Below are 13,722 nucleotides of genomic sequence, written 5' to 3' on the forward strand. Positions count from 1 at the left end.
TGCATATATTTATTTATGTATTTATTTGTACAGTATTTTGTCAACAATTCCAGCAACACTTGTTGTATAGAACTTCATTCAAACATAGACCGAAGTGGCCAGGGTCATCAGGAAATACATAACCAGCTGTTTTAAATCAAATATGAAACAACTTATAATAAAACAATGAAATAAGGATTACATGTTATTATACAAAGTATTAAATAATGCACTGGTATCATCATTTTCTGTTTGCTTACATCTTGATTGTATCAAATTTAAGTGAGGATCCTCTGGTTACAGTAAAAGTTTAAAAGTAAGTGTTACAACAAAGAAAAGACAGTGCTACATGAATACAGCTAATATATTAGTATTACAGTACTTAAATATAAATATTTTACCTGTTGTATTTCAATGCGCATAGCACATACATTATCATATTCTTTTCCCAGTACTTGCTCCTTCTAACACTTCTTTGAAGTCACATTCATCTACTGGGTGAAGTTCAAACCAACGTGTCAGTTGTTAAAAATAAATTCTTAAGTCAAATGTAAAAGATCTAATTATCATGTCATGGGGTCATATCTGGTATCTGTGACCACTGAAGTTTTAAAGAAATATTTGTACAGAGTTCATATGAATGACAGACTGATAGAAGGTCTGTGCAGATGCAGATTTGATCATTTCTGTGGATTTTTGATGAATGTAAAATAAAATGTTTCAATAAACCAAACAAAGATCATTAATATGATTTCGTCTGATGTCATTCAGGGTTCAGAGTCTGTTTTTAATTGTCTAGCGGGAGTGGGTGGAATCTGGTTGAATCTGAAGCCGGGTCCTGGTGGCCAGGGCTGCCTTACGGGTCATGGTGGTGCAGCGGGTCAGGATCTCCTCAGTCTTGGGTCTGGGTGGGACCTTGGGAGCAACTGAAGCTGTGTCACTGCCTGTGGACCTACCAGATCCAGAGGCCTCAGAGCTGGTGTCGGAGTCTCGTCGGACAAAGACTGAGGCTTCAGGAAGACCTGGTCTGCTCAGACCTGACTTGTCCTCCTTGGCGCCTGAAGAGGATGAAGACTCGCCCTCTGAGGAGAAGCTGGACTCGGTGCTGGTGCTGGTTCTGCTGCGTCCACGGCTGTATGAGGAGGAGGCCTGCTCAGGCACAGTTGACCAGGTTTCAGAGAGAACATCCAGGGACCTGGCTTTGTGCAGACGTCCAGGCACACTGGGCTCTGTCATGGGCTGACCGTCAGAGTCCTCCTGTGGGCTGTTTTCTTCACTGATGCTGGATGGAGATGAAGACTGAGTTTCTCTGTTTGTTGCCAGGTTCAGGGTGGAGCTATACATCGTTCTCTGCAGGCTGTAGAGGCCTGCACGTGGGTTGTTGTACGGTTTCAAGTACATGGAGGGTATGTAACCTGCTTTGCCATTGGATCTGCACAAAGAAACACAAATGAACATATTTCAACTTGCAAAATACTTTAAAGACACCAAGAAACATGACACTATTAATAAGATTCCCCTGTTTCACACATAAACAGTGGTGACTTTGTGAGTTTTTTCCACCCAGGGACAACAAAGAGGCACTAACATAAAAACAGTTTTCAGTGCATTCCTCAGTTTCAGTGCAGACAGACAAAAGCTGTGTTATACCTGATGAGCCACCAGCCGTTGTCAGACTTCCTCAGCACCTCCACCACGCAGCCAATGGCCACAGACACCTCGTCGTCCTTCTTAGTCGAGTAACTCTTCACTGCACAGTACAAGGTTCCTAAAGGCCACAACAAGACAATATGATAAGACAAATATGCCTGAACTTCACTGGAGACAAATTATTATTTTGGCCTGGTGAAAGTAGGACAGAGATGCACATTATGTAATAGTTGTTAAACAGCGCTCCCTTGTGGCAATATGATTAATACTGAGTCTTGGCAGTGATCCAATGAAGTGGTTTCATTCATAATAAATCATATCGTGTAATAATCCCAGACACACCCTTTCAGACCAAGCTCTGGTACAGTTACAGAATCACACAACAGTGTAGTGATCGTTCCTGTATGATGAGATCAGACCTGACTGCAGGAGCACGCTGTTAGAACATGACATGACTGCAGATAAATGTCATACCTCCCAGCTGGAGTCCAGTATCCTCATCTTCCTCTCCTTCCCACAGTTCCAGGTAAGGAGCAGGAAACCAAGCCAGATGCTTCTCCTCATTCTCCACCAGCCACCAACCTGGACAGAACATCACAAATATACTTAAAACTGAGAGAAAAGTTCATACAAGTAGATCTGAACCTGCAAACAGGAAACCAGGACATAAATACTTTAGTTTATTAATTCAGTTATTGTATTTTTGATTCTTTTTTGTGTATTGTTCATTTTGGGGGAAGTATTCATATAAGCCTTTTTTTTGGCTTCTAACCTCTGCACAATCTTGTTATTTGTTTGAATGTTGTTTTTCTTTTGCTGTTTTTATTACGTGCAAATAAATGAATTTAAAAAACTACTCTTTGAATGTATGTTTATTTATAAGGGTAAGATTTGATTCAGTAACGGTCTTCATATAATGTACCTGCAGGGTCTTTGATCAGGACATCCAGCTTCTCATCCAGAGCAGCCTTAAATGGATGATTTTTGGTGTCCTTTGTCTCATAAGCAGCCACACAGCGGTAAGTCTGGGTGACAAATGGGTGAGTGACGCTGCCTGCAGTCTGGTGGGTAACATCTGCCCCTCCGGCAGCCGACTGATCATCTGACAGGAGGATCATGATGCTGTGCAGGAGAACGATTATGATGAAAACAGTCAGTCAGAGATATGACGCAACACTGGCTCCTATCAGCATCCCCTGACATCATCATCATCATCATCCTACCTGTTCTTGGTGAAGTCTGGCTGCAGGTCATGGTCTTTGGGGTGGAAGAACTGTGTGACCTCTGAACTCTGTGTGACGTTTTGGTCACACTTGAGAAGCTGATCACAGTAGTTATTGAGGAACTTCATGCGTTGGACAAATTGCTTGGGTCCTTTCTTTGAGCGACTACTCTTCCTGACTTCACCTGGAAACACAAGAGGAAATGTATTTATGTATATTTTTTATATTGTATTATATTGTATTATTTATATTTATATTTGCAGCACATTCTCATTATCCCATAAAGACCCATTGCTATGTTTGTGGCAGTTCCCAAATGAATTTTTCTGTTTTTGTAATCTTTCTTAAGTGATTTATCTCCGTTTATTCTAATATTATCCTCTGTATTTTAAGTGAAAATCAGGTGTTTTCCTATATTTAATTCACTGAACATGCAGATGTTCATAAAAGCTCAGATTTAAAGTTGAGGGTTATTATATTAGAAACAGAGGAAACTGTGTAAAATATATCATTAATTGACCATAAAACAAGTGCCTCCATCCACTGTCATTTATCAAATTCCATGGGTTTTACTTGTGTATCAATGTTGTAGAAGCTGAAGGTGTGTCCATGTTCACTACAGAGCCTCTGAATGTCCAAATGGGTCATATCTGATGACCATGAAAAAATGACAAACTGCATTTTACACCAGTTATTTGCATGTATTGATAGGATTAGTGGATCTACAGGTATTAAACATTTTAGATCAGTAGATAGTTTTAGTGAATGTTTTGGTCGTTATGGGTTGAGCGGTCAGATGTATTTTTTTATGGTGGTATGTTTTTTATGAACATGACACAGAAAATGAAAGACATTGTAGAAAACTGTTTTAATAAGTAAGATGTGACACAGTAACAATAATCCTACCTCTAAATTTAGGGATGACTCTGTTCTTTCTGTCAAAAGGATTCAGGTGAGGAAACCTTTTCTTCAGCCCTCTCTGTAAAATGTTAAAATAAAATTAGAAAGATCATGATGCCGTATTTTACTACAATATAAATGCAGGAACGTCTGTGTGACTTACATGTAATGTCTTGAAATCCTTAAAGGATCTGTAGATAATCATTTCAGTGTGGTCAGACCACATCACAGACAACATGAACACCTTTGGACATGGAAAAAGCAAATGGTCACAAACAGACACAATTACAGCACATAACTGTCAAAACAAATTTAACCATAGCCATAAAGAAGTCTTAAGGCTGTTAAGTGAGATTGTAAATTACCTTAAGTTTTGGCATGTCCCTGTGAACCACTCCAATCATGCGGACACTCACTACAGTTCGCTGCTCACTGGTCATTGTGGCTCCTCTGTGTGTCTTTGTGCAGGTATTGGTCTCAGTGGTCACCTATTGTTCTGCTTCTGCTGCTCTTCCAGGTCAGGGTCTGCAGAGCCTATTTAAGGGCTCACCCAAAAGGAGGAGGAGCCACAAGTTACAGAAAAACAAACACGTGCAGACCAGAATAAAGATAAAAAAAAAAAAAAAAGACTGTTGGAGTTGCCAGAGGAGCAAGTTCCTGGATGATTTGTCACATATTACCAATGTACGTGGACAGAAGCAATAATATCATCACAGATGGAGGGAAATGTAGTAAAACACATGTGTCATAGACTGTAAAAAATACTCTTGAACAGATAAATGATTGACAGATGCTATTTCAAATATTTCACAGGTTCACTGGAAACTAGCAATATAAAGTTTATATCACTATTGGAAAGTAATAAATATCTTCAGTATCTGTTATGTCAGAGGCTTAACGTTCTGTGGTCCATTTGTATTGTGTATTTAACCCATAAAGACCCAAACATCCACTGGCAACCAAAAGCATCTACTGATCTAAACTGTTTAACTTCTGATCCACTAATCCTATCAATCTATGTAACGAATTGTTGTAAAATACAGTTTTTCCGTCTTTTCATGGTCATCAAATATGACCCATTTGAACGTTCAGAGGCTCCGTAGTGAACATAGAAACACTGTCATCTTCTACAACTTTGATTCACCAGTAAAACCCATGGAGTTGGATCAATGACAGTGGATGGAGACACTGGGTTTCTGTTTAGTTATTGATAGATTTGCTTAAAAAGTCAGTTTTTCTTCAGTTTTTTTCTGTTACAGATATAATAACCCTCAACTTTAATCTGAGCTTTAATGAAGATCTACATGATTAGTAAATTAAATATAAGAAAATATTTGATTTTCACTGAAAAAATTTCAAATACAGAGGATAACATTATAAAAAATGGTGATAAATTATAGAATAAAAGGCGAGAGAGAAAAAAGTCATTTGGGAACTGACACAAAAGTCACACTGGGTCTGTATGGGTTAAAGTTGCTACACTTTAAAAACAAGTGTTCAGAGAGTGCAAACCTCCGCCAAGCACCCCGAACAGTGTGCATGTGTGGATTGACTATTTCTTTTTAATCTATGGATGTGCAAAACAAATTTCATAATGATATTTCACAAATTGCATTTTTATGATTTTTTGAAAATGGTGCACAAAAAATAACAAAAGTCAACAGAGTGTAACGGAAGAGAAATGGAGCGGAACGATATTTTGTACAAAGTTGAAGCTTGGTACCAGTCATGTATATGTCAAATTATTACCTCCGCCAAGGAGGTTATGTTTTTGCCAGGGTTTGTTTGTTTGTTTGTCTGTCTGTTTGTTTGTTTGTCTGTCCGTTAGTGTGCAACATAACTCAAAAAGTTATGGACAGATTTTGATGAAATTTTCAGGGTTTGTTGGAAATGGGATAAGGAAGAAATGATTACATTTTGGTGGTGATCGGGGGTGGGGGGGCCCACGGGGGGGGCGCAGACCAGAAAATTTCATCAAAATCTGTCCATAACTTTTTGAGTTATGTTGCACACTAACGGACAGACAAACAAACAAACAGACAGACAAACAGACAAACAAACCCTGGCAAAAACATAACCTCCTTGGCGTGGGGGGGTCCATGGGGGGGGGCACTGATCAGCCTTGGCGGAGGTCTGCGCTCTCCGAGTGTTTCTAGTTTTAAATTCCAATCAGTATTTGTTGAGTTATAATGAAAAATGTGTGGTAAATGGGATTTTCAGTGTTAAATTGAAATGTCCACAGAGTCCACATTCCACAGTGGATGTGGACAATTTTGTGCCAGATACAAGATATTGTTATAAGCTACGGGTGTATCAAATTTGAGGCTAATCATTGTCGTTTTGAATTTTGTATGAATTTTTGAAAATTGCTCAATGATGAGAGATAGGAAAATTGTAGATTTTATGACCTTGCTATGACCTTGAACTTAGGCCTACTTGGCCCAAAATTTAATGGCTTGGTCCCAGGGTCTAGGCCTATCTGTGGGTACAATTTGGTAAAGATGGTTGGAACAGTTTTCCCATTAAGTTGCTAACAAAGACACAAACAAACCAAGAAAAGCACTCGGAGAGCCCAGACCTCCGCCAAGACAGATCTGAAACACTCCATTAATTTCCATTGCTACACTGATGATACCAAATTATGCTTAACTAAACTACAGGAGTGTATCAAGCATATTAAAAACTGGATGACCAACAACTTCCTGTTGTTAAAATCAGACAAAACTGAAGTCATTGTGTCAGGCCCAAGGAATAAAGGGACACATAGTTTCACAAAGTAGTGACTACTTTGGAATGGAAACTACTTTGGTGACTACTTGGTGACTACACTGTGATGAATCTAGGCATTATATTCAATAAGGATTTATCATTTAACTCACATATAAAAGAGATTGCTAGAACTGGAGTAATATTGCTAAAATCAGGCATATTTTGTCACAGAATGAGGCAGAAAAAACTAGAAGCACTCGGAGAGCACAGACCTCCGCCAAGGCTGATCAGTGGGCCCCCCCGTGGGCACCCCCACCCCCGATCACCACCAAAATGTAATCATTTCTTCCTTATCCCATTTCCAACAAACCCTGAAAATTTCATCCAAATCTGTCCATAACTTTTTGAGTTATGTTGCACACTAACGGACAGACAAACAAACAAACTAACAGACAAACAAACAAACAAACAAACAAACCCTGGCAAAAACATAACCTCCTTGGCGGAGGTAATAATCCATGCATTTATTCCATCCAGACTAGATTATTATAATTCACTTTTCTAAGGCTGTCCCAAAAAGTCTTCAGTTCACCTAAAGCTCCTGCCTGTGTACTGACCAGAATCAAAGACCATATTTCTGCTGTGCTGGCTGTGCTGCCTGTTAAAAGGAAGTTTTTCCTCACCACAGTCACCAAGTGTCTGCTCCTGGAGGATTCTGTTTAGTGTCTGTGAATTGGCTTAAGAGTCTGGTCTTGACCAGCTCTAAATGTGAAGTGTCATGAGAGAACTTTTGTTATGATTTGGTGCTACATAAATAGAATTTAATTTGATTTAATTTGATTTGCTTTCTTTCTTTCTTTTTTAAATATCAGTGTGAAGACTTTTATATCAATACTGGGACGTCACAATATTCGTCATCAAGGTGTCAGCGGCAGAAAGGAATTAGGTCAGAGGTCCCCGTCTGTGTACAGACCATTATATACCTATGCAAACAAAGGTATGTAAAAAAAAAAAAAAAAAAAAGGTCAGTGAAGAAAGTTTACTATGTCTAAGGTGAAGTAGTCAAAAGCTAAGAAGAAGGTGACATACGATATTGGAATATTTTCAGTGTCTCCTTCCGATTTTGAAAAGAAAATATTGAACCAAAAGAAAATGACACAATATAACTAATTCAGCATGGATAATATTATTACCATTTACAAACGCATACATTTATCTGAGGAGTTTACAACAAATTTGTCAAAAGCCTTTTTTATTGCTGCTATTGCTCCAAAATACGGCAACAGAGACCTTTATTTATTGAATCACATGCTGTAGTTTTTTACCAAATAAGTTCCATTTTCACCCGAACATAGATTCTGTCACTCTCAGCTCCATTATCACTACTTTACAGCTCAAATCTCTTTTAGTCATTGGTTACTTACACCTGTTTACTCGGTGAGTTTAAGGAAGATTTACTGAAAATGAGGGCACATTTTTTTATCTCATAATACCTCTCAATTAACTTCCATACATCGTTAGGATCACATATTGCTGAAACAGAAGCACAGTGAGTGCAGCTTTCCCTAAAGTGAATACTAGTGATGTAAATGCTGTGAGGACCTTACATTATATTACATTTACAGAAATCTGGATATTTGGATGAATTACAATTATAGTACTGCTGCTCATGACAAACATACTAGAACCAGCCTTCTTAGCTGAGACCCAAAAGAGGTTCACAGAATCATTCTGACATGTGCAGTAAAAAAAAAAAAAAAAAAAAAAAAAAAAAAGGCATATATTACAATAAATGCAATTTGGTATCAAACTTCTATTTCACCTGAATTGTTAAACCTTGCGGTAGGGGGCAGTTACCAGGTCAATGAGAACACTGAAAGATATTTATGGGCAAGATGAGTGAGTTAAATATGGATTTACAAACACTACTGAAACCCAAGCGTGTGACAAACTGACATGTTAACTACAACTGAAACACAAATCGTTTTCATGAAACAATGTATATTAAAAACAGTTGGTTTTACCTAAGTCTTACATATTTTGTGTGCAAACACAAATGTGCAGCAATGCAGGAGGTTCATGTGTGCCAAAAAAAAGGCTCCCAGTAATTTTAAATAACGTAAACCATTTTCCAAATCCTACTTCTTAAAAACAAGTCTGTCTAGTTTAAAGTGGGTTGTAGCTTAATTACAGGACAAAAAGTAGGTCCCAAGATGCAATAACCTGGTAACTACATTCCCAGTACTTTTACTTTTAATTTTAATTCCAATGTGCAATAACTTGTTGTTACCTCGCAGTACTCTTATTATTATTACTCTTTTTTATAATAGTCTATTTTACAAATGTGTATTTGTGCTTGTATGTGCAATAACTGTTTTCTTATGTTTTTTTTAGCTGTGTTTATGTTTTGTATCTGTCTTTTTTGCCATATCTTTACCTTTTTTTCTAACTCCTTTTCTGACTTAGGGAAACGCACAAGAATTCCAATGTACCTATACTGCTATGTATCTGTGCTAATGGCAAATAAATTCTATTCTATTCTATTCTATTCTATTCTATTCTATTCTATTCTATTCTATTCTATTCTATTCTGAGATCCGACCAGTTTTTAATACTACTGTAGTAAAAACTTGTTCACTCTAACACAACTGCAAACCATTCTTCTTTGCATTTCTGCTGATGGACAAGGATAGGAGTATTCCATGCATTCATAATGTCACTGCATCATTGTGAATTAACATCAGACACATTTTTGGGAGGTTTTGGGCAGGGGATTCTTGAGGCAAATAACAACTCAGGCTAAACTCTATTTTTTCAAGAGTCCATAAGTAAGATTTGGTGTAACTGAGTTGATGATAAAACAGTATATCTGCAGGGTTTGACAATATATAAATGTTTGCATTCATAAAAGATGCAAAAAAAAAAAAAAAAAAAAAAAAAAAGCCAATATGAGATCAAACACAGATGTACCAATGGGAATTTTAGTAACAGTTCCCAGTAGTATATAATACTTTGCAATATTTGATAGAACAGAGCTCATACAGGTCTAACAAATGGTGATTTTTCTACCACAAGTCCAAAAGGCTCCTGTCAAGGATTTAATTTGGTACAATAAGACAACGAAATAGATGGATTTGTAGGTGAGTTAACAGAAAAACTGTTCATGCATTAGTTAAAGGTATCTCATTGTGAATAAAGCATTTACTAAGTAAAACCTTGTCTTTTAAACAGATGCCATCGACCAAAAGCAACTACTGATGTTCTACTTAAAAGTTTAATAGTCTTTGAATCACTAATTCTACTAATACGTGTTAATAATCAAGGTAAATTCAGTTTCTCAGCTTTTCATCATCATCAGATTTGAGCTGTTTGGACGTTCAGAGGCTCCATAGTGGACATGGAAATGCCATCATATTTTGCCAACATTCAACATTAAAACCCATGCAGTTTGACAGATCACAGTATTTGTAGATGCTGGTTTTTAATGATTTATTTTTCAGAAAAATCCCATTTTCTTCATAATATAATAAAAATTTGGATTAAGTTTGACCATCTACATGATTCTAAAAGAAAAATGTAAAATGAGAAAAAACGGTAACATAATAAATGTGAGGAAATTCTAAAGATAGGCTAAATGTAGAGAAAAGCTCATTTGGGATTTACCACAAAAATAGTTGCAGGTCTTTATCGCCTTATAGAACTTATAGGCACTTATAGAAATACTCTAAAATTCAACATTTCAACCTCAGTGTTATTGGAGGACATAACAAGACTTAAATACTTTTGTGAATTTTTTTCAGATTTTTTTATTGTCATGTAGAAAATCAAGGTCAATGAAGTTACCATATTTGGTTCCTTGCCCAAGTGTGGCAAAAAAAAAAAAAATACAAGCAGTATATGTAAAACATACAAGAAAAACCCAATTTCAATTCAATTCAATTGTATTTGTAGAGCCCAATATCTCAACAAGGTCTCCTCACAGCGCTTTACAGAATTTGTTAAATATATAAAAAACACAATGAAAATACAAAAACAGTCAAATAATAGTTAGTTAGACAGTCGAGGAAGCAAATGGATAAATGTCCCGGGAATCCCCCATCCTTAAACCCTCCTTCTTGGCAAGGAAAGACTCCAAAAAATCCAGTGAGAAAAAAAACCTCAGGGAGAATAATAGTGAAGGAGAGATCCACTCCCATGGACGGACGGTCTGTAGATGTGACCAGGACTGACAGACACCCATTTGCTGATATAGTTCCAGTCTGTAAGGATGCAGTAGGGTGGGGGCACAAGTAATGTGAGAAGAACATGTATTCTAGAACATTAGAACATCACTTTTAGAGCATTATAACAACATAAATGCTGATACGTCCTGCCAACATCCACGTTCTCCCTCTGAACATCATTCCTTACATTAGTACCATTACTTCATGGTACCTAACAAAGCAGGTACACTCACTGTGCATGCAGAGGTGGACCTTACAGACCCTGTAGACCACATTGGACCTGAGATTGCTGCCTCACTGTCCTAACTGTAACTGTTGCTGCCATTGTCTTGTAATGTGTGTAAGACTGACCAAAAGTAGTCACTTGCCTGATAAAGGGATAATAGTTAGTAAGTCATATACAGTACAGAGAATAGTTAAAGTAGTTGGATGAAAACCCTGATGTCAGGGCATTATGTAAAAGATGTTTGACATTTCATAAGTCAAACATAATTTAGATTAATATCAGCTGAAATATGAGCCGAGCCCTTGTCTGACATTTTATCTGTGCATTCACTGTGGAGCAGATTACCCAATGTCTCCTGTAACCACGACCATGATTATCAGTAAACACAAATCCTAGAACAAGTATAATGCAATAAGCTATATTTTACAAAGACATATTATTCCAGGGTATGCTTTATCTTCGAGCTGTAACAGTCCCCTCAGGACTTTCGTCTGCTTTCAGTGCAACATCCATTTGGCTACAAATGAAGTGTGACGACGTGCACTTGGCAGTCACTTAACAAGTCACAACAACGCAGCCACTGGGTGATCTTTGGCCCAGTTCCACCTGTTACTCATGAAAAAGTGAGTCAGACCAGGAAAATCACATGTATTTATTGTACTCTAAAGGAAATTGAGGGCATTTTTCTCTCGAAGACTCACAGCAACTTCTGTGTTTATTTTTGGGAAGGACAGTTATTGTAAGTGTGATGGACTTACCAGGAAACCTAAGATAAATCATTGACCTAGAATGTGCTGCTGATGAGAAAAATCTTGGTCTAGTTGTGCTCCCACTACTACCAGATGTGTTTTATGGTTATAATTTCCCTCTAATAGCCCTAGGTAAGGTGTTTTCTATTTACAAGCAGAGGCCTCTGGGAAGTGGCACGTTTTTATCTGTACCATAGTTTATTAAAGGAAGCTGAGATTAGAGATGTCTGTAAAAATACTCAAAGATAAACATATCTTCAATCATATGTAATTAGCATCGAATGACAGGTAGAATAGAATAGAATAGAATAGAATAGAATAGAATAGAATAGAATAGATGGGAGGTTGACAGGTGGATTGGTGCGGTGTGCAGTGATGTGGGCGCTAAACCAGTCCGTTGTGGTGAAGCCGAAGGGCGAAGCTCTTGATTTACCTGTCGTTCTACGTCTCTCACCTATGGTCATGAGCTCTGGGTAATAATACTACTACTACTACTACTACTACTAATAATAATAATAATAATAATAATAATAACAATGATAATAATAACAATAATAATAATCATAAATTTTATTTGTATAATGCTGTTCATTGAACACTTTATATAAGACACTTTACATACAGCAGATAAAACAGAAACCAAACACATTAAAAACAGTTAAAAAGCAGGTGCAAAAGGCAGGTATACAAATAAAAAACAATTAAACATTAAAATTGAACATAAAAAGAAATCTTAAATAAATGAGTTTTTAAAAGGGATTTAAAGGTGTTGAGGTTGGAGCAGTGTCGGATAGAAGGTGGGAGGGAGTACCAGAGGGTTGGATCAACAATGGAAAAAACTCTGTCCCCCCAGGTTTGGCGCTAGGCTTTTAATGGTGGGGCGAGGACGTGAGCAGAGGAGGACTGGAGGGTGAGGGAGGGGGTATGGGGCTGAAGTAGGTCGATGAGGTAGGGATTGAAAGAATGAGGTACAATCGGCCGAAATGAGTTTCCTTCGTAGAGTGGCCGGGCTCAGCCTTAGAATAGGGTGAGGAGTTCGGACATTTGGGAGGGACTCAGAGTAGAGCCGCTGCTCCTCCATGTCGAGAGGAGCCAGTTGAGGTGGTTTGGGCATCTAGTGAGGATGCCTTCTGGATGCCTCCCTGAGGAGGTGTTTCAGTATGTCCATCTGGGAGGAGACCTCGAGGCCAACCCAGGGCACACAGGAGGGACCATAGATCTCAGCTGGCCTGGGAACATCTTGGGATTCCCCTGGAAGAGCTGATGGAAGTGGCTGGGGAGAGGGCTGTCTGGGCTTCTGTGCTGAGGCTGCTGCCCCCGTGACCTGGACCTGGATAAGCGGATGAAGACGAGTTTGAGTACGAGAATAGAATAGAATAGAATAGCCTTTATTGTCATTGTGTCTAAAATGAAACTAGGAAGTAACAGGAGGTCACAGAAACACTGGTGTTAAAATCTGATTAGCATTTATTTGTCTTTAACCCTTTGATCGCTGAGCAATGATTCCAGGTAAAGGCTAACCTATTAACACATAAGAACAGGCCCCAAAATTAACTAAATGCTGTGTTAAAAAAAAAAAAAAGTGTCATATCTTTTATGTTGCATTGCTTTCATTTCTTTAATGGTCATCATCCTTTGTCTTTTGTGTTGTTTTTGCTTTTTCCATCTTTGAAATCATTTTGTGTTTTATCTTGTGTGTGATTTGCAAGGATGGAGACACCAGTGGATCATCTTTCAGTGTTTTAGTGTGTATCATTAGGTTGAAACTGGCTATGATGATGCAATATAAAATTAAGGGATGTTTTCCTTCTAATGTACTAAATCCAAAGCAACAAACCTGTTGTGAAGATAAAGGTGCATGTAATGGTGCAAAACTGTAGTAAATTAAAGTGAAAAGTTGTCAGAAAATGAAACACTGCAGTAACCTAGATACCAAAACATTCTTCAGGTACAAGAAAATATTTTCATTGATTTACTTGTCCACCTGCTCTGATGTAATGAAACAGATACAGGTCCAAATACCCAGAAAAATAGTTGTGTAATCACACAGCTGTTTTTGCTTC

General features: G+C 37.8%; 1 protein-coding gene across 1 annotated transcript; it reads right to left on the minus strand.

Moving 5' to 3' along the window:
- Positions 1-653: 653 nt before the first annotated feature.
- Positions 654-4,215, minus strand: LOC115439262 (NADPH oxidase organizer 1-like). Its single transcript, XM_030163081.1, has 8 exons — positions 4,118-4,215; positions 3,916-3,996; positions 3,759-3,831; positions 2,853-3,036; positions 2,552-2,751; positions 2,104-2,211; positions 1,630-1,747; positions 654-1,411 (listed from the first exon to the last, which is right to left on the minus strand). The coding sequence occupies exons 1-8, from the start codon at positions 4,190-4,192 to the stop codon at positions 775-777; spliced, it is 1,476 nt and encodes a 491-aa protein (XP_030018941.1). The 5' UTR covers positions 4,193-4,215; the 3' UTR covers positions 654-774.
- Positions 4,216-13,722: the final 9,507 nt, after the last annotated feature.

Source organism: Sphaeramia orbicularis, chromosome 19 (assembly GCF_902148855.1).
Source record: "Sphaeramia orbicularis chromosome 19, fSphaOr1.1, whole genome shotgun sequence".
In the NCBI taxonomy this organism is placed as follows: Eukaryota; Metazoa; Chordata; class Actinopteri; order Kurtiformes; family Apogonidae; genus Sphaeramia; species Sphaeramia orbicularis.